Source organism: Microcebus murinus, chromosome 12, assembly GCF_040939455.1.
Source record: "Microcebus murinus isolate Inina chromosome 12, M.murinus_Inina_mat1.0, whole genome shotgun sequence".
Lineage (NCBI taxonomy): Eukaryota > Metazoa > Chordata > Mammalia > Primates > Cheirogaleidae > Microcebus > Microcebus murinus.
In genome coordinates this window covers 67185358-67206514 of record NC_134115.1, presented here as the reverse complement: position 1 = coordinate 67206514, position 21157 = coordinate 67185358, and the positions used below count along the sequence as shown (strand labels likewise).

General features: G+C 42.2%; 1 protein-coding gene across 4 annotated transcripts in view; it reads left to right on the top strand.

Annotated features, from left to right (window-relative positions):
- Window positions 1-21157, top strand: part of ABCA1 (ATP binding cassette subfamily A member 1) — a 126534-nt gene that overhangs the window by 51299 nt on the left and 54078 nt on the right. For all 4 annotated transcript variants that reach the window (XM_012736820.3, XM_012736823.3, XM_012736821.3 and 1 more), the window contains exons 6-9: window positions 3664-3785; window positions 6164-6340; window positions 15037-15129; window positions 20186-20426. In XM_012736820.3, the coding sequence (XP_012592274.2) occupies window positions 3664-3785; window positions 6164-6340; window positions 15037-15129; window positions 20186-20426 (633 nt within the window). The remainder of the gene's footprint in view (window positions 1-3663; window positions 3786-6163; window positions 6341-15036; window positions 15130-20185; window positions 20427-21157) is intronic.

Below are 21157 nucleotides of genomic sequence, written 5' to 3'. Positions count from 1 at the left end.
TTAGCTCTAGCCTCATCTCTCCCCAAAGCACTTGCAGATAAACCTCTTCTTGGGCAAATGCTTTCATGCACTGACTTTTTTTGCTTTCTTACTCCTCTTTCTGTGTTCTTGAATTGATTTTCCTCTTCATCTCCCTTCTCATCCCTGAAAGTTCCTTGCTGACAGCAACTGTGTCCTCATCTTTGTGTATACTGCATTGTCCTACACTGGTGAAGTTGAGTGAAAAAATCTTTTCAGTAAAAAAAAAAATTGTCTCCCTTTATTGAGTAACTATCAAGATGAGTAACTCTAGTCCTCATGTCTTGGGAAGGGGGTTACTGTCATCTTCGCTTCATAGGTAAGAAGACTGTGCTCAGCAAGGCAGAGTGACTTTCTCGCAGTCACACAGCTAATTGACAGCAGAGTACAGCATCAAATTTAGGTTTTTCTGGTCCCAAATCATGATCTTTTCCTCACACCATTGTTTCTCAAACTTGGCTAGAATTGCTGGGACAGTTTTAAAAAATTCTGATGCCTGTGTCTTACCCCTAACAGTTCAGATTCATTGTTCCAGGGCGTGGCCTGGGCTTTGGGAGTTTTGTAAAGCTCGCGGCTGAGTCTAATAGGCAGCCATGGTGGAGAACCCGTGTACTGCACCAGATTGCCTTACTACATCCACATGGGTGGTGCTGTCTGATCTAAGCCCACACGTGTGCATGTCCATGTGATCAGACTGCAAGTTCTTTGTAGCCAGCGCTCTTTGGTCCTCCCTCCTGCCTCCCCACCCAGCAATCCTACCACGCCATGCAAGTGTGCTGCCAAGGCTTGTTGATGTTGAATCAGTTTGATTCTTGTGTCTCATCCAGGGGATTCACTGATAGGCGGTTGGAGTTTGATCACATCCAGCTGTTCTCATCCTCCAATCCTGTTGACATACTGAAGAGCCTTATAAACACATGGAGCACACTCACTGGTGTTGCTGGGTGACCTCAGCCTGTTGCAAGTGCAGCCTGCGTTGGCCTTCCACACTTCCCCGCGCTGCCCTGCGTGGGAATGAGGGGCCTGTTTCGAAGTTCCCTAGTGCAGTGTTGTGTACTGCACTGGCTCTGCTCAGGAGGGACTTGTGGCTCCCCTCGTCAGTGAGGGCTGGTATATATATATATATATATATCTTGTTTCTGTCAAGGGTTCACAGAGGCTTGTTTGACTCTTCCTTTTATAGGCAAGACAGTGGAGGCACAACTAGGCAAAATGACCTGGCAAATAAATGGATATAGAACCTGTTTCTACCCATTGATACCTTCTATATCTGAGTCAGGCTTCTGACTCCCATTGTGGTGCTTTTTCCTTGTTGTACAATAGTTGGTGTCTGCCTTTTCCCACCAGCCTCAACTGAAGCCACCAGCTTACCTTCCTTCTCTCCTGTTTACACCTACCATAGGGGTACTGGGACGCCCTGGATGCCACTTTCTGTCCCTAGGAAGACAATTCTATTGTTTACAGGTCCTGTTTACTCCTGGGGTATGGCCCGGGGATGGTCCTCATATCCCTGGGCTCTTCCTGGACCTGCTTAGTTGAAGGAAAGGAAATTTCCTGGGCTACTGCTCAGATACTTCTGGAATCTTCTCAGCCCCAATCTATCTCCTAGTATTTAGGGTTGTGCTTTCATTCACTGAACCGTAATTCTGTGCCAGGCTCTGATCTGGGCAATGGTGATATTATGATAAAACATACATTGCGTATCCTATGTGCATAGTCTAATGGAGATAATAATATGCAAGTAAAACAACGTTCTTTCAAATATGGCCCCCAGGCCCCCTGCATTAGTAGTACAACGGATGCTTATTAAAAATGTAGATCCATGGGTCCTTGTTCTAGAGTCACTATTTCAGAATCTCTGGGGATTAGGCCCAGGAAACTGCATTTCAGCATGCTCCCTACGTGAATCTTAGGTGCTCTGAGGTTTGACAACTATGGAAATGAGCCTGATGGTAACAGTGTAATGTCATATGTGATGGGACATGCCAGGCAGGTGGCAGTTTGCAGGAGCACGGATCCTGAGAACAGACAGGCACTGGGTCTAGGAGCAGCTTGTAGGTTCATGAGGCCTAAGGAGCTAGCCACATGGGTGTAGTGGAGAATCCTTTCTCTAGAGATGTGAATGAATCTTGCTTAATTTATTCTTTCTGTAACTCTATATGACTGAAGTTTGCTTACCACAGAATACATCTGGATCATGCAGCATTGATGGGAATCTGGTTGGGCTGTAGGGCCCCTCCTGTTAATTTATCTCTGCGCATGACCTGCTTAGCTCCCTGGGTTAATTCCATTAGGGTCCTCTCGCTGGAGCCCCAGCCTCAAATCAGCCTTCTATTTCTCTTAAGGTAAATGACTTGGGTTTGCAAAGTTTGCCCCCTAGAGGTTGGTTAGTGGCCGGCCCATGGGCCGCAGCTCTGTGAATGGGGACTGCCTGGCCTGGTGGTCATGATGAGCTGGTTTTATCTTTAGTGCAAGAAAGAAGTTAGTTTATTAGGAGGGTGGGTGGAAGGAGAAGAAGTAGACAATCAAAGGAAATAAGTCCGGGAAAGCTATGGTATTTTGGAGTCGGAGGGCTCCTAGCAAGCATCTGGGCTCAGAAACCTCTCATTTTGGAGATGAAGAAACTGAAGTTCAGAAAGGTGATATGAAATACCCAAGTGATAACACCAGACGCAGCCTCCAACTCCAGGGACTAAAATTCTGGATTTCTGAGAAGTGCTTTTTCTGTTTCACTACACTGATTGAAGCCTTTTCTAACTGTACCTAGAGGGCTTGTCATTTAAAAAGATTCTATATGAAATTCTTTAGCAATCAAATCATTTAGTAGGGCTGATTTTTAAACGTATGCTTTTGTATTCCCCTAAAGCATGGCAGACCTGAGTTTTAGAGCTTCATATCACATGTTTTATGTTTGGAATTAAACATATTTAATTCCAATTTTATGTTTGGAATTAAATGAGACCCTGTCTGTGAAAGCACTTGGAGATGCATAGTGCACTATAAAGTGGTTCTCAAGGTGTGATCCCAAGATGAGTAGCATCAGCATTCCCTGGAGCTTGTTACAAATGCAGAGTTGCCAGGCCCATGCCAGGCCCACTGAATCAGAAACTCTGGGGGTGGTGTCCTGCAGTCCGTGTTTTTACAAGCCCATCAGGTGATTCTGTTGCACACTCGAGCTTGAGAACCATTGCTGGCTCTGCATGAACAGATCAGCCCCTGTGGCTTGTGGGAATAAGGCTTTCAGTCTCTCCGGTCTTAGCTGTGTGAGATGGCACTGGGGAGACAGGAGTGGTGGGATTAATGTCACAAGCCTCAGGTGGGATGGGCAAAATTGTTTCAAAGGTTTGGCTCTTTGCTTGAAGAGCAGGGAAAGGCTGTGTGTGTATAACAGCACTGGCACACTGTGTGGGTTTAGGAGCACACGCTGAGTGTGGCTCCACATGTTATTAGTATCAGAAAGCAGTCTTTTCATGCCTCTCCTGATAAAAGTGATGCTCCCCCATCTCATTTCTTTATGTGCTTATTAAGCTGATGCCTTGTGCTCTTCAATATTATACTACTTTTCTCCACCTGCCTCATTGTGCTTTTTTTCTTTTTTTTTTGGAGTTACTTATTAAATAAAAATAAAACACTGTTTCTTGATAGGCTTGAAGCTTCAGGATTTCCTGGTGGACAATGAAACCTTCTCCGGGTTCCTGTATCACAACCTCTCTCTCCCAAGGACTACTGTGGACAAAATGCTGAAGGCTGGTGTCAGTCTCCGCAAGGTAAGTGCCACCTTCAGCTTTCTCAGCAGGGCTGATAGCAATGACATTGTTCAAGGACCTGGAAAGAAAAGACTAACCCCCTCTCCTTGTAATGGCGGTGAAGGAGGTAGTTAGCTCAGCTCCACCTAAATTTCATGTCCCTGCTCAGGCTGGAGTAACCAATCCATCTGGAGAGTGGAATGTGCAACCTGGCGTCATGGGCCAGCTGGCTGAAATAAAATTGATTTCCTGCCTGTCCATTGGCATTTGGGATGACTTCCTCCTAAAAGGGTTCCATTTTAACTTGAGTTAAACTTTTCTGAAATGAATTTCCCAGTTATGAGATAATAACCAGGGGTAAGGATTATTACTTTGGAGCAGTGCTCTCTATAAAGTTTAAAGACAGGAGATTTTAAAAACTTACTGCTTCTTTTTAAAGATAGACGAAGCTATATAAGGAAAATTTTTTAAAAATGTATAAAATCAGGAAGTAATATTAGTGTTTATATAGAATTTTAGCCTTAGAGTCTTAAAAGACTTCCCCTGGCATGGCTAATGAGCTAAGGAACTTATCCTACAGCTCCTGTGCGGTGGGCAGCAGACCCAGATTGCATGGTTATTGACTTTTCAGAGGTGCTTCTCAAGTTTATTCTCTGGCGGAAAGGGGAACTGCTTTCTCCCTCGTCTCATGTCTACAGACTCGCTTGTCTTTACAATAAGCAGAAGTAGTGGAAATGTTTATACTTGCAAATAAGGTTTTTGCTTCACATGATCTAGAATTTTTAAAATTAGAAAAATGTGCCTACTGCTTACCCTTCCGAAACTAGGAAAATATGCCTTGTGTTTACCAATTGTGTGGTTGGGAAATGGGCCAAAGGCAGCAGGCTTTTTGAAAATAGTTGCATTTAGCATAATTTCCATTGCCCCCTGCCAATTTCATATCTGTCACATCTGATCAGTTTAAAATAAGGGGCATCCTAAGCATGGAGGGGGGGGGGGTCCTTGCATGGTAATTAGAGTTTCTGTGTTGGCAGTGTTTTTAAACACAGATACTAAAGGTAGGCTGACAGTCTGGCAGCAAGGGCTAGTTAAAGAAAGGAGTAAAACTGAAGTGTGCTTGAGTATCTGGCAGTACGTGAAAATTTAATGAAAGCCGTGGTAGGCCATATGCTCTGTAGTGTTTAGAAAGCTGCATGGGTTTTGAGAGGGTTTTGGTCCATTACTCATATTAAGTTGTTCTGCAAGCAGGTCAGGCTGTATCAATTTAACAGGGGAGTAGTAGTGATATAATAAAGAGTCTGCATCATTCATTCATTAATTCAACAACTAGTTACTGTCTATATAAAATATTCCAGCACTGTGGATACAAAATGAGCAGAATAAACAAGGCCTTCTCTCCTTACATAGCTTGCTGTCTGTTGGTAAGGACCATATATGAAGAAGCACAGTTTATTTAGGCCCTAAAAGGCAATTGAGTAAAGGAAAGATGACCAATGAGAGGCTCTCTAGTGGGTTCTCTAAGGGAATAGATGAGAATGATGTAGCATTGGCCTATCGATGGGATGACAAGAGGCCTGGCTTTCTAGCCCTCTGCTCTGGGGCAAGAACTTCGAATTGCAAGTGGACAAAATAAGATGTGAGTGACTGACTCTAAAGAGACAGAGATGTATGAGCTCTCAGACCAAGAATTCAAAAACAGCTGTTTTAAGGAAACACAGCAAACTCCAAAAAAGAAAAATATAGAGAAATAATTCAGAAATGTGTCAGAGAAATTTAACAAAGATTGGAAAAGTAATAAAAGAATCAAACAGAAATCTTGGATCTGAAAAATACAATACAAGAAAAAAAATGTAATAGAGAGCCCCAATGACAAAATTGATCAAGCAGAAGAAAGAATCAGTGAGCTCAAAGACTAGCATAGTTCTGTGCATCAGTTAAAATATCTGTACCAACAGATAAATAACATAAAGACCTTTTTCAGAATTCAGCCCAATCACAGTTTAAGATATAAATTTCAATATAATGAGGATGCTTTTCCTCTAATAAAAGTGGTTTCAGGAGTTCAGACTCTGGATTCCTATTTGCTGAATCATGTGTACCACTATTGAGAAAAAGAGCTGGACTCAGGGTTTCCTTTTGCAAGAGGAACAAGAGTGTGAGAGGTATCTTGTCAAACACAACATGCAGGTTTGAAAGGTCCTGTGGTTATGCCTTTTGTGCCTTGATACACTTTGAAATGTATCAAGGAGAAACAATGTATTGGACTGCTGCAATGCTGCCTGTTTTAAGATCTTCAAAGCTATATTGATGTGAAGCTCCCCAAAAGGCTTCAAGGACCCAGCTTCCCATCTTTGTAATCCTGTTTTGCTTGTTTCTCTCTTTCCATGAAATGCTTCCAGGTAGTTGTGCAAGGCTACCAGTTACATTTGACCAATCTGTGCAGTGGATCAAAATTAGGAGAAGTGATTCAGCTTGGTGACCAAGAAGTTTCCGAGCTTTGTGGTCTACCAAGGGAGAAACTGGATGCAGCAGACCACGTGCTTCGTTCCAACGTGGACATCCTGAAGCCAGTCGTGGTGAGTAGACTTGCTCTGTGGAGAAACGTCAAGCTCTAATGCTTTTGGAATGTGAGATTTTTTTCTTGGACAACATGGCTTTGTTTTTGTAGAAAAATAGGGCTGGATGAGAGTTTGTGATAAAATTTAGCTCAGTGGTATTCTAAGTGTTCTTTCAAACTTTTGGGCCATCTCCCAAGGGGTAAATGGGGGAAGAATGAACTGAGTGTAGCCAAGTTCAAGCCCAAAGTCACTTGTGCCTGTTTCAATCAGAAAAGACCTACTTTTTCATGTTTTTTATAATTCTTAAGAGTTCATCTGAAGGAAGCGTTCCCAAGATTTCAAAAGAAACGCCCTTGAAACCATTGATGGGAAGATAGATATCTACTCATGTTTAAAAGCCCATCAGAAAGGAGACATTGTGGGCTTTCATAGTCGGAAAACCCTGGAATTGGTTGGGACCACACCCAGTAACTAGCTTCATTAATGACAAAATTGCATTCAAAGAAAAAAATAATCCCACAAAGTTTGATCAGCCTAGGAGTTAGTAGTTCACAGAAGCACTCCATGAGACTACCCATTCATTATTAACCAAAGAATGTAGGCGAGCCTGAGGATTTTGATGATCAGAGTATTGTATAAAGTTCCAAAACAAATATGTCTCTGAGTTTTCTGAGCGCTGTAGTGAAAGTTCCCTCCAGCAGTGTCATTTAACACCCAGCATTCTGGTCTTCTGTTGCCCACATAGCACTCTGATTTGTCAGGGTCTCTTAAAACCAGGGAAAGAGCCCTAGAGGAAGGATGTACCTGGAAAAAGACATTCTTCATCATGATACAATGAAATTGTAATCCTTTTGGACTTTGTGCAGCATGATTTCTTTAGAGTGAGTTGGGTTCTTACAGGGCTTACTGAGAATGTTTGGTTTCTGGACCCCGTGCCTAGATTTTGTATCATGTGACTTTAAAAACACATCTTAGGGTTTATACTTTTGACTGACCATAAAGTTCTTATGTGCTGTGTGACTCTGTGATACTGCAGCTGCTGCTTGAGATGAAGCTGATAGAGAACTGTGTGTGGTGCCTCTGTGCTGGGCACCGAAGTTGGTTAGTGTGAAGGGCTTAGGCATAATGCTTAAGATCTGCTTTTGATTTAGTCTAGAAGTTTCAGTAATTCTGTTTCAGGTTTTTTTTTTTTTTTTTAAATCCTAAGTGCTCTGTTCAGCAGTCTGGGATTCTTTTGGTTAATGTTTCTGTGTTATAATTTCAAGTAAGATATTAATATATTTATGCATGGGGATGTTTGTAACCCTAAGTAACTGGCCTGTAAAGTTAGATAAGCTCACTTGTGCAGATACTTGCTGCCTGTTGGTACTTTTTGCATTGTGAGACATAGAAAGTCAAGGTTATTATAAATGGTACAAAAGGTTATTACAGAACCATTTCTTTGGACTGTTTTGGGTTGCTTTACTTTACTACAAGACACAAATGCTCACCTTCTCAATCAGAACAACTCAAATTTTGGAAAGATGGGTGTGTTTAGAAGACACAGTAATGTATTCTGGTACACACTCATTCTTTTTCACTTCTGTTTACTCATTAGATACCTGTTGTGTGCATAACTCATTAAAATCCCTCCACTCACATGATGTCTGAATTACACTCAGAGTAGAAGGACAGTGTAGCCCTCGTCATCTGACAATTAACAGCTCAGGTTTCATCCTGAAAATATCTCTCTGTTTGGGAGGACTAGCACCACGAGGAGTGCATGGCAGTGCACCTTCAGAACTGTCACCCACATCACATCTCATCCTGTTGTGTTGTGGCTGTGCCTTGTGGATCAGCTGGTTCACACCCAGGTGTTGACTGAGGTGCCTACCCCATGCTTCCTACACATCTCTTGGGTTTGTGGAGCATCTCAGGTTCTGCCCCTGAAGTCAGAAAATGAGGCTCTTGGATTAGAATATAGTGAGTGCCTGGGATTGTTCTGTGTAAAGATTTTGGAGGATGCCTTTGGGATGAAATGACTTCCAAACATTTTGAAATGTGACTCTTATTTATCGAATTAAGCAGAGCCTTAATTGGAGTACTGGGACTGATATTTGATTTGCATTAAGCAGATTTTTTTTCTCCAGCCACTTGGTTGCAGTTTCCACATTTGTGATGGTAGGTGGATGTGACATGTGATGACATTGCATATGGGTAGTTAATTGTGCCAAGAACTGCAACAGGAGCAGCAACCAGATGTCAGGCCCAACAACATGGGGAGAGAAACAGCTCTGTCAATATATATTTCTCTACCAAATGTGGATCTTCAGGAGAGACATATTTTGAGATGTTTTCCCTCTTTTTTTTTTTTTTTGGTGTGGGTATTTCCTTGTTTTTCAGCCAAGGGTATTGTGACTCTTTTTTCCTGGGATGACCTCTGGCTAATTGTGTTTTGACAATGTGGGGAAAGTGTGGCAGGCTGGATGTGTGAGCTGGATGTGGGTTCAAATATTGCCTCAGCATGTTACACATTGACCTTGGATATTTAGCCTCTGTAAGCCTCACTTTCCTCTTTTACACAGATAATATAGTTAGTCCTTTATTGTGATTATTAGTCATATATATGGAAAGCCTCCCATGGGGTCTGGCATACATCAGGTGCTCCATAAATAGGATTTGATAGTTTAATTGACACAAGTAATAGAAATTATATGTTGAAAACAATTGCTGGCAAGATAGTGAGCTCTGATGCTGCAGAGGTGGGCAGAGGTCAGCTGAGGCTGGGGCAAACCTTTGCCAGCCGTGTGAGGACATTGGACCTCATCCTAGAGCAAGGGGAGCTATGGAAAGGCTGCAGGGGCTGAGTGGCTTCATGAGGTGATTACAAAACACGGAGTATTTCTGTGAATTCGAATGGCCTTTGGAGCAAGACCCACCCCAGTCCATGTCTCTCGCCCCACTCATGTGCATCTCCCTTTTAGTTTTTCTTCTACAAACATTTACTGGGTGCCTAGTTGTTATGTAAACAGAACTGTACTAGACACTGAATTGGAATAAGAATTAAAGTTAAATTGACTTTGCCAGGTTACTGCCCTTTTTATTTTTCAGTTGTTCATGACCTAACTATTAAGCTAGTGAGGATAGAAGGAATATAATGAAGTCGTTTGCTAGACCCCAGGATGAATGGGGCACCATGGTCTTTTTCATTCTGGGCCAGTGCCCTAGAATGTCATGCTTTTAGGAAATGTCGCTAGGTTGTGATTAACACATTTTGCAGAAGTGGGTGGGAGCTTTTGAGTAATACAGTGTGCGTTTGTCTGTTCTTCCTCAAATGACATGGTATTAGTTATGATCTAAAAATATGAATAATACATGAATTCCTGTTAGCTTAACACAGAAAGTACAGTCCCTCACTAAAGCTTTTATTTTCCCTCTTTTCCCCCCTTTCCTTCATGCAAGAAAATCATTGCCTTTTGTGTGTAGTGGAAACCTGTATGAGCTCATAGCCAAGATAATGTTTTTGTCTAGGAAAAATAATAGTAGGAACTCCAAGCCATGAATTGCTCTTTGGAAATATGATTTGACAAGCTTTGTCTGCCTTTGTCAAGTAAGTATGAGCAGGAGACCATAGTTAATAGTAGGTGCACACACGTGATTCTCAGACTATATTTTGTGGTCTAGTTTCAAGGCCTGAATTATTTCCTGGGCTTAATTTTATTCAGGGAAGTTATCTGTCTTTTGGATCTGATATGTACTCAAGCCAAGACAGATTCCTTACCCTTCCTTTGTTCCTGCCCAGCTGTCCTTCCTCTGTTACCTTTCATTGAATTAAAAAGAGAATTATGAGATAATTCAAACATACAGAGAGGTACAGAGAGTAACATGGAGAAAACTCTTGAACCATCATCCATCCTTCTACCATGCTAACCTCAGATTCTATTCAAGGAATAAAACATGGCAGGTATAGCTGATGTCACCAGTGTATGCTTGGCTCTTTCCTCAGAGACAACTTCTATCCAGAGTTATGTGTTTTTATGCTTTATGTACATATATCTACATTCTGTCAATAACAATAGATAGTATTGGCTTGCATGGGTTCACATTGCATACATGTATGTATTGACCTGCCACTTTCCTTTTTCATTCAACATTATATTTTTGAAGTTTATCAAAGTTGATACATGTAACATGTGGTTAATTTTTTCCCCCATAGCCCTTTGTCAGAGCAATGGTTAATTTTAACTGCTGCATAGTATCCCATTTTGATACTAAAGTTTTAAAAATGTATCCTTTTAGTCTTTGGCTTTTTTTTTTTTTTCAGGTTGTTTATAGTATCTTTTGAGGTACAGTTTTTACTTTTAAAAGTTGGATTTATTTATTTTTTCCCATTTTGGTTTGAGTTTTTTTGTTTTGCTTAAGAAATCCTTTCCTACCTCAAATTCTTAAGTATATTTTCTCCTATATGTTTTAAACTTTGATTTTTACTTTTAGCTTATAAACTACCAAGAATTTATTTTTGTTCAGTGGTGTGAAATGGAAAATTTATTTTTTCTTATGTGAATAGCCAGCTATCCCAGCAATAGTTATTGGGGAGGCCCATCCTTTCCCTACTGATTTGCATCCATCTCTTCTCTGTGTTTTATAATGCCCAAGCACAGAAAAGTAAAGTGAAATCTTGAGCAAAACATCTGGATTATCTAAACCTTAAATTAGATGCTAAATTTAATTAGGTGTGCTTTTTAATCCTGTGTGGTATCAATCCCTGCCTGTTTGTGCAACTCTAACCAGCACTTCCTTAAAAATGGAAATTTGTTTGTATTGACTATGGGTTGCCAATACTGTTAAAGAATACTGAGTATTTAATCTCAAATAAAGGGCTAGTTTACAGAGGATCCTAATAATGGCATTTAGTGTTCTACCTTATTACTTATAGATAGGTTCAGCCAATGTTTCTGTTAGAGACCAAAACCAAAATCAGTCAGTTAAACAAGCAAATAAACCCCAAACACAGACTACTGACAACAAAGTCATGGCATAAAATATGGTATAGAGTTGGTGTCTGTTTATGTAAAGGTCTGATACCCACAGCAGATTTAACGAGGTGCTTACGTTTATGTCATGGTTCAACTACATTCATGGGTTAAATAGCCATGCAGTTGGCCTGCTCTGCGCATGGAGTTTTGCTGAACTATGGAGCTTTTAAAACAAGAAGAATAAGCTTGCTGCAGAGTTAAGTCATTTAAGTTGAAAAACCTGAAGGAAAAATTATTACCTATGAAGATGCCAGTTTATTCAGATGGAGAAGACATATTCTAAGAACAAGAAGAACTGCTCACTGATTTGTACCCTTCAGGGGACAGATGACTGGGAATGGTGACAACGGACCAGTGTTTGGGTCTGGGGTTTTTAGAAACATCTTTTGCACTTGGCAACTAGTGTACCTACTTGATATAACACCATCTTGGAGCCTAGCCAGGGCCAGGCGAACTGGCTGGCTCCCTTCACTGCTCCCCCATCTGAAGCAGATGGTCGTGTGGGGACCAGACATGGAATGCACAAGCACTGTGTGCAAAGTGCACCGTGAAGAGAGGCTTTGCGAACATTGTCCCAGTGCCGTGTCTTGGTTGCTCTCTTGTTCAGTGTGCAAGAGAATCCCTTGAGGGTTCCTGGATCACTCTCTTAGCTTCTGATTCAGTAGGTGTCAGGTGGCTGGGAACCTGCATATTTAACAAGCACCACAGGTGGTTGTGATGCAGGAGCTCCCCAAACCACACCTGTGAGTGAAACCTGATCATTCACGACTTTCTGCCATGATTTTGGTTGTATTCAAGTGCACCAGGTACCATTTTAGTTAGTATTTTCTTTTGATAAGCTCACTTCTTTTGGATAAATAAATTTAATTAGGAAAGAAATGATATCACTGCTGTAAAAGTAAAATCAACATAACTTGCTGGAAATAGAAGGTACACATGGATATACACTAAGATAAAAACATGTATATACGTGTGTGTGTGTATATATATATACACACACACATATACACACACACACATACATACATAGAGATAATGAGTTTTTCTTCAGGTTTTTCAATTTAAATGTCAACTTTGGGGCAACTTAATGTGTGTAAGATATATATGTATATATAATTTATACATCTATGCATACACATAGTATATGGACATATATACTATATTATACATATATATTCATAATATATTATACATATAGTATGCATAATATATATCCACTTAGCATTATCCTGAGAAAAAGAAATGAGTTATAGGGGAGTCAAGGCGTTTTATCCCAAGCCTTCAGGAATTAAGATGAGGGTGTATTAACCCTGTAGTGAGGAGTATTTTTAATTTTAGAAATGGCACAGTGGAATGTGGCTGAAGTGCTGTGGGCTGATAGCTCTAGCTGTCTGCCTAGCAGAAGGAGGACATCCCCACAGGAGGTAAAGTTCCAGAGCTCACCAAGAAACAGAGGAAGTTTGTCTTTTTAAGAACTGGAAAGTCCTGTTTGTAGACAAAAGCCTTCCAGTTTTGGCAGTAAACTTTCAGGGAAGGAAATAAAAAGGCAGGGGCTGAAATCGTTGATAATTGTGGGGACTTACTATGTGCCAAGCACCGTGCAAGGGGCTTTGTACATGTCCTCTAATTTGATGTTCATGAAAACTCTGTGATCTGTGCACAGCCTTTTAAACTCTGCTGTCTACTGAGAGCATGGAGGCATGGGGAATTTGAGTCATCTGCCTGGGGCAGCAGGTCCCATCCCAGATCCCTATGACCAGAGGATTGGTGGGGGAGGGTGAATGGTAGAAATATAAGAATCTTATTTCCATTCAAATTTTATAAAAGAAAGGAATTAATTACATTAAAAAAATTTTTAAATGTATATTATTTGTCAATTTTTGTTTTGTCTGGCTTGCTTTGTTTTGGGTATATGATCCTGAATATCTGTCATATTGTAGGCCTCATGGAAAACACAAAAACACTTTACCTCCTGTAGCTTTCAATTAAGACTTCTCAGTTTGTAATAGTTTTCTTTACTGCAGGTTCTCTGTAGGTTCAACTGCTAGCGTAGTAACTGTTAGTTATAGTGAACCCAGGCTGGGCAGGGTGGCTCATGCCCATAATCTTAGCACTTTGGGATGCCGAGGTAGGAGGACTGCTTGAGGCCAGGAGTTTGAGACCAGCCTGGGCAACATAGCGAGACCTCTGTCTCTACCAAAAATAAGAAAAATTAGCCAGGTGTGGTGGCACACGCCTGTAGTCCCAGCTACTGGGGAGGCTGAGCCAGAGGGATCACTTGAGCCCAGGAGTTCCAGGCTGCTGTAAGCTATGATGGTAAGCCACTGTACTCTAGCCTGGGTGACAATGAGAAACTCTATCTCTATTAAAAAATACATTTAATAAAGTGAAGCCAAAGAGAGAAAATAAAAACAAAACACTCCAACTGTTTTTGCTTATGAATTACTCTCGATGGAAAGAACGGTTGTTAACTCGAGTTCAGCATTTAAGGGAGACCACGTAGGTCCTTTCGAGGACTGCTGGTGTGAGAATACTGGGACTCCGATGGATAAAAGCCATTCAGGGAGAGCTGATGAATCAGGCTGGACGAGTTCTTTCGTAGAACCTTCGGGCAGATTTCCTCAGAAATGCACATTCAGGATTATGCTCGCATGTTATGATGATCATGATGATTCTCAATCTTCTGCATTTGGAGTATTTCTTTTTTAAAAGAAAATATCCCAGGCTGCTATTTCTCAGAGACAGTGAGTCCCATCCCCTTCCAGACATTTTCTGTGTAGTCTACCTTATAATTTCACAGCAATCTCTGATATGACAAATGTCAAAATAGCCCAAACTTCTCTACACTTCAGAGATGTTTGATAGGACATCGAATAAAACAATGCCCCTAGAAACAAGAAGGAAAGGCAGATTTTCCCTAAAGACCTTGTTATTTTTTTTTCTATTTGACAAATAGGAATGATGAAATCGACACTATATCTTTTTCTCTTTGGAAGCATAAAACCTTAGACCAAATTTGCTCCTCAGCTATAGCAATTCGGCCTCAGAGACTGTGTATCCTTGTTTTTTTTCTTCGTTAGCTTCTCTAGCTTAGGCTTTTCACCCTCATTTATCTTTTTTCTGGGCCTAATTATTTTTTTATATTTGCTATGCAATTAGGGGGCATATAACAACAACTGGATTAAATCTAGACATAAAAAGAAGTATTCTACATTAAATTTCCAGTGTTGGAAACAGTGCTGACTTGAACAGAGTGAAAGAATTCCTCTTTTAACTGCATTTGACAGCTTTAAACTTTACATTTTCTTAGGAGCCATCACAAACTTTTTCCTTAAGGCCATTCCCTTATTACCTGTTTTGCAGAATCATCATAGACAGATTTGGGAATTTGTGGTCAGAGTTGTGTTGGACACATACACACTCCCCTCCCTCCCCCCAAGATATTTTTTATTGATTGCATATTAGTTTTAAGTAATATGTATTCCTAAACCATTCATCAAAGAATTAGTAATTCTTGTCTAGAGGAAACAAAAAATGCAAACTTACAGTTGGAAGAATTGTTGTGTCTTTTAATTTGGTTAGGAGCTGGTTTCTTGTTTAAACTCAAGATTGTGAACAGTTTTAATTAACTTGTTCATTTTCGGTAGAGAGTTCACGTTTACATTTGAACTCATGAACAAAGTCTTTTTTCTCTTCCAGATAGGACTAAACTCTACATCGCCCTTCCTGAGCAGGGAGCTGAGTGAAGCCACAAAAACTTTGCTGGACAGTCTCGGGGCTCTGGCCCAGGAGGTAAGTTGTGTCCTTCTAGCAGCAGAAAATGGACCATCCACTGTATTATTTTTTTAAATTCTGAGTTTGCCAAGAGAATCCTTTTGATTTGAATATCATATGAGATGTAATATCAGTTTTATAAGCATAAGTGATCTGTTTTGATATCCCATTAATGGATGAATGGATAATGTGATATATATATACAATGGAATATTATTCAGCCATAAAAAGAATGAAATCCGTCATTTGCAGCAGCGTGGATAGAACTGGAGGTCATTCATTACGTTAAGTGAAATAAGCCAAGCACAGAAAGACAAGTATCACATGTTCTCTTATATGAAGGAGTTAAAAAAGTGGATCTTATGAAGGTAGAGAGTGGATTGGTGGTTACCAGAGGCTGAGAAGGAAATAAGGAGGAGAAGAGGAAGAGAAATTAATGGGTACAAATATACTGCTCGATAGGTAAAATAAGACCTAGTGTTAGATAGATCAGTAGGGTGACTATAGTTCACAATACTCCCTTGTATATTTCAAAATAGTTAGAACAGAAGAGTTCGAATGGTTCTAGCATAAAGAAAAGACAACTATTTAAGATGATGGATATCCCAAGTACATTAATCTTTACAAATTGTATGAAGGCATTACATTATTGCATGTACCCTAATCTATGTACATTTATTGTAAAAACACTCCTTACTTTAGAGATGAAGAAACCAAGACTTATAGATGTCTCAGAGCTACTTAGTTAATGGCTAAAGGCCCAGTATCTACTCTAGAAGTTTCTCCACTGTTTCTCTTTGCCCTAGGTAATCACATATTTGTAAAGAGGAGAGAATTCTTTCTCTCACCCCTAATGCACTACTTTTGTCTGACCAGCAATTTATCCATATTGTGTCTTCAGTAGCAAGGCCAATCATTTTCCCAAAACACATAGTTGCCAATCATTTTCCCAAAACACACAGTTGCCAACTGAAGGGAATAACATGGTGACCCTAATCTAACTCTTCCCTGTGTAAATATCTGGTCTCTGAGGTTCAACTTGGGGAATATGGTCTCTTATTGAATATTCAGTTGAGTTTACTTTTTAGGTCCACATTTTGACAAATGTATCAGTGTAATCTTTGTCCTTTAAGGGATCAGAGGGTCTGTAGGTGCTTGCAAAAGCAGTTAACCTTTCCTCTGAGTCCCAACCAGAGTGTGCTCTGCCTCTCAGTCTCCCAGCCTCGTTTCAGATTAGTCTTGGAAAGGAGGAACTGGCTGGAGCCCCCCGTGCTTAAGGAGCTGAGGTAGGGGGCAGTTGTCACCAGCAATGCATGCCTTAATGTATAGGACATGGGAAAATAATAATTTGCGGGGAAATTTTCTCAGACTTGATCCAACTTTATTTTTAGCCGCTCCTCTAACTCATTTTTTGGTGTTTTCTATCTAACTCATTTTTAGAGTTCTATCTAACCATTTTTTCGTGCTGACATCATCTTTTCAATATCGAAATTGACTTTGTTTTCTGACAGTAAAAGTATTGCATGTACACTGTGGAAAGTACAAAACATTTGGAAAATACAGGAAACACCAAGATGAAACACAGTTGGCACTTTATGGTATTTCTTTCTGTCTGTCCTGTTTTCTTTCTTTTAATTCTGCTTGTGAGTCTCTGACTGAAGAGGCAGACTTGACTTCCATGTCCCTTTACAGGAGGAGAAGCTGTCCTCCAGCGTGTCATTTGTTACTCTGGTTATGAAGGCTGGTGGCCTTTTACTACTTGGAAACGCTAGACCAACCGAAGTTCTTCCAGGAAGAGAAAGAGAAAGAGAAACTGTGTGGAGCTATTTCTCCAGGGCCCTGATAGCTGACATTACTGTGCCCTGCCCTGGCACATTCCCTCCCTGACCTCCTCCCCCTTGTGCATTTTCAACCTTAGAGAAAGTAAAGCAGAGACTGTAACCTGAGTGCCTCTGCACTCAGGGTTTGGTTACAGCTGTTTTCTCTTACATCACTGGCCCTGCCTTTTGTCTGGGGTAAAACAATAATTGAAAGCATATGATGTCCCCGTTGCTGATGTGGTAGAAACTCTCCAGCTGAACAATATACATTTTTCTTGGCAGCTGCTTCTTGTGTCCTGCCTGCTCGTGGTCCAGGACAAGCAAGGACTACCCACTTCTCTCCATAGAACACCTTCAAGTCACTTTGATCACGGGTCACTCATTGTCTAACTTGCCATTTCTGTGAGACAAATGGGAGAAGACAAATAAATGCACTTGCTTGTTTGGTCAGTATTGGAGAGAAAGTTGGTTGTTTTGATTAAAGCACAACCCTTGAAAGGAAAAGTAAAAGGGAGCCCCCAATTTGGTACAGGTAGCTTCACCCCATTTCCCTGTGTAATCCACAGGACAAAACCTGAGGTGGGTCTTAAGAGCACGGGAGGACTAAGACCATTGCAGTGGATTGAGAAAGCACCAAGCCAGTTACTGGGTCTTATTGTGCCCATTTTACACACGGCTCTGAGGGTCAGTAAAGTTAGACAACTTTCCCACACTCAGTGAGTTAATTGCCAAAAATGGGATTTGAACCCAGGACTGTTGGACTCCAGAGCCCGTGTTCTTGGTGCTTTGTGACGAACGCTTATAGTAACTGGAATGGAAAAGAGACCCTTGAAAGAGAAAAAAAAATGTATTAGCAGGGCCTGGGAATTGGGTGGAAATGGGGACTGGAGGTGTCCCTGACAATTGGGAAGGAAGGACAGGCAGGCAGCTTATCAGATATCTGCCCAGCACCGCCCAGGTGCCTGGCATTGCTAGATGTTGGGGACTTGGCACTGAACACGCTAATGTCGCTGTTCCTGTGGGGCTCGTGTGGGATGAGGGACAGAAATAAACAGGTCAATGTATACTGTGACAGCAGGGATATGTGCAAGAAGAAAAAGCTGGGTAAGGGAGATAGAGCGTGATAGGGTGCTGTTTTAAAGGGAGTGATTAGGGAAGCAGGAAGCCCTCTCTGTTCAGGCAACAGTTGTTCCTGACAGAGGTGACAGCGTGCCCGTGGAGAGGGAGGGCACTCCAAGCAGGGGGAGCAGCATGTACAAAGACATTGACACTAGGGTGCGCATAAGGAGTGTGTTTAAAGACTAGAGAGGAGGTCGGTGTGACCGGAAGAAAGTGGGCAAGTGCGAGGTGGGGCCAGAGGTGAGCTCAGAGAAGGAGATGAGTACCGTGCAGGGCCCGTCAGATTTTGGATTTGCTCTGGGTGAGATGGGAAGCAGGGGAGGGTTTGGAGCGGAGGTGGGCATGATGTGACCTAGAGTTCATGGACTGTTCACACTCTGGTTGTTGCATTGAGGTGAGACTGGAGGGGGAGCACGGGAGGACTAAGACCATTGCAGTGGATTGAGAAAGCACCAAGCCAGTTACCGCTTCGTTCACTCAGCATATGGCTGTCAGTCACCACCCGCATTCGTGGGCCGGAAGACGAAGGGCCGCCCCTCCCCGGAAGTCAGAGAGCTCGCCACAGATGAAGTCCGGAGCGTGAGCTGAGGGGTAGGAGAATGAGTAGGAGTTTGCCCCTAAGACGGGTGCTGGGAAGAACCACTAGTGTAACTCAGTGATTTATGGAGCTTCTGTCCAAAAGTGGGCTGGCTTTACGTGGGTAGGAGTTTGTTTTTGTGATTGGGGTGTGGTAGGATGGTGGACAGGCAGCCTGTGGAAAAAGAAGTCAGTGGCTTTTACTCTCTATGGTTTAAAAATCTCTAGGGCTGTTGCATTAACCAGCAAAAGAGAAGGTGGTCTGGCTACCTGTCTGTATACCCCTTACAGATTATGAAAAGATTAACTAAGGAAAAGCTGTCCACACAGTTGTGTTCTTGTGGAGTTGTGTTCTTGTGGTGTGTGCTAGATGCTCCCTCTCTGGAGAGAAAACTCTTTGTGACATCTGACCCTCCCCTGGAGAGCCTGGTTTCCGTCTGGAGGCAGAAGGCAGGTTGGGACCTAGAGTGTCCAGGACCGTGTTACTCACAGGGACCAGCAGGCTGTGTGGGAGAAAACCAGGAACACGGGCACATGGAGTTTTCCAGGGTGGGAGCAGGCCCCGCCACCCGTTCCCGTGGCTGTCCGTGGCTCGGTCGTCCCAGGTGGTAAGAACATACAGTGGTATTCAAGGAATGCAGGGATTTATTAATGATTTATTGTGAAATGTGTGTAAATACAAAGTGCTCTATAAATATTTGATAATAGTGATTGGGCCAAGAACTCCACAAGGCGCTGGAGTACATTTGTATGCGAGACAAAACACTGTCCGTATCGTTGACGCTTGTTGAGTGTAAGTCACAGATGCAGCCCTGGCTGCCTGGGGCTTCACAGTCACCTGCTGGGGCTGTCATGTGCAGGGCACCCTCACATGCAGCTTGCGATTTACTCCTCACCACGCACTGTTTCAGCTTCATCATCTCGATGGGAAGTTGGGCCCTCAGAGATGTGACGTGACTTAAGGCTGTAAGCTCATGAGGGAGGGACATAGCTGGGACTGAGACTCGGGTCTCTCACCTTACACTTTTTCCATTGCCTGACACTTTCCTGAGACCAGGATGTCACACACAGTACCTCTTTGCTCCCAAGGGAGAGAGAGGGCTGCTCAATTTCCTCACTGAAGTTTGAATTATTTTAGAAGTGAGTCTGCGAGGAAGGAAGGGAACAATCAGATGTCACTGTTCAGAGAAAGCATTCTCTTCTACAAGGCAGAAGAGAATCCCAGTGGAACAAAGCCCACGCGGGGGGCTCTCCTGACTTCGAGGCTGAGCTTCTCCAACATTTAATGGGCACAGGTCTGCAGAGGGGCCTCAGAATCTGCATTTCGAGCAATCTCTCAGGTCATGCTGATGCTGCTTGTCCCTGTAGCACCAACCGGATAGCTGGGTTCTGGCAAGCCCGTCGTCGCAGGACTTGGAGATGACATCAGACAAAATAAGTTCTGGGACGTGGCTTTTGAGAGGTCAAGGAAATAAGATGTTTCTTTCTCTTTTTTGCCCCCAACCCTTGCTCTGCCCTTTTCTCCCTTCCCTTGCCTTCTCCTCCCGTCCCGACGCCAGCTGTTCAGCATGCGGAGCTGGAGTGACATGCGGCAGGAGGTGATGTTTCTGACCAACGTGAACAGCTCCAGTTCCTCCACCCAGATATACCAGGCTGTGTCTCGCATCGTCTGTGGCCATCCCGAGGGTGGGGGGCTGAAGATCAAGTCCCTCAACTGGTATGAGGACAACAACTACAAGGCCCTCTTTGGAGGCAACGGCACTGAGGAAGATGCTGACACCTTCTATGACAACTCTACTAGTGAGTGTCTGTGCTGGCCCAGCCCCGTCCCAACCCTGCCTTAGTTCTGGACTCTGCCTGTGTCACCTCCTCCCTTGGTAGCAGTGTTAGACGTCTCCTTGCCTGTTTGCCCACCCGACCAAGCTCTTCCTGGAGCAGAGAGGCTTTTTGCAATCTGCTGGCTGTCCCTGGTTCTTTGAATGCAGCCTGGCCAGTCTCCGGTGCACACTAGTGTTTATGAACTGAACGTATGATTGAAAGCTCCTCTCCTGGTTTTCTGGGGGAGGTGGGAAGGTGGCTCCCAGAGTAATTAAGGATGAGACACTGGCTGAAGGACAAATCCTGCATGATCTCACTTATACGTGGAAGCTAAAAACAATTGAGCTCATAAAAGCAGAGTGTAGAATAGGGCTTGCCTGCCAAAGGTTGTGGGGTAGGGGAAATGGGAGATGTTGGTCAAAAGGTCTAAAGTGTCAGTTATACGTGATGAATAAATTCTGGAGAGCTAATGTACAGTGTGGTGACTGTAGTTGGTAATACTGTATAGTATACTTAAAATATGCTAAGTGAATCTTAAGTGCTCTCACTGTAAAAAAAAAAAAGAGGTAACTATGAGGTGATAGATATATTAATAGCTTGGTTGTAGTAATCATTTTATAATATATAAATATATCAAGATATCAGATTGTATACCTTAAATATATACAGTTTTTATTTCTCAATTATAACTCAGTAGAGTTAGAAAAAGATTT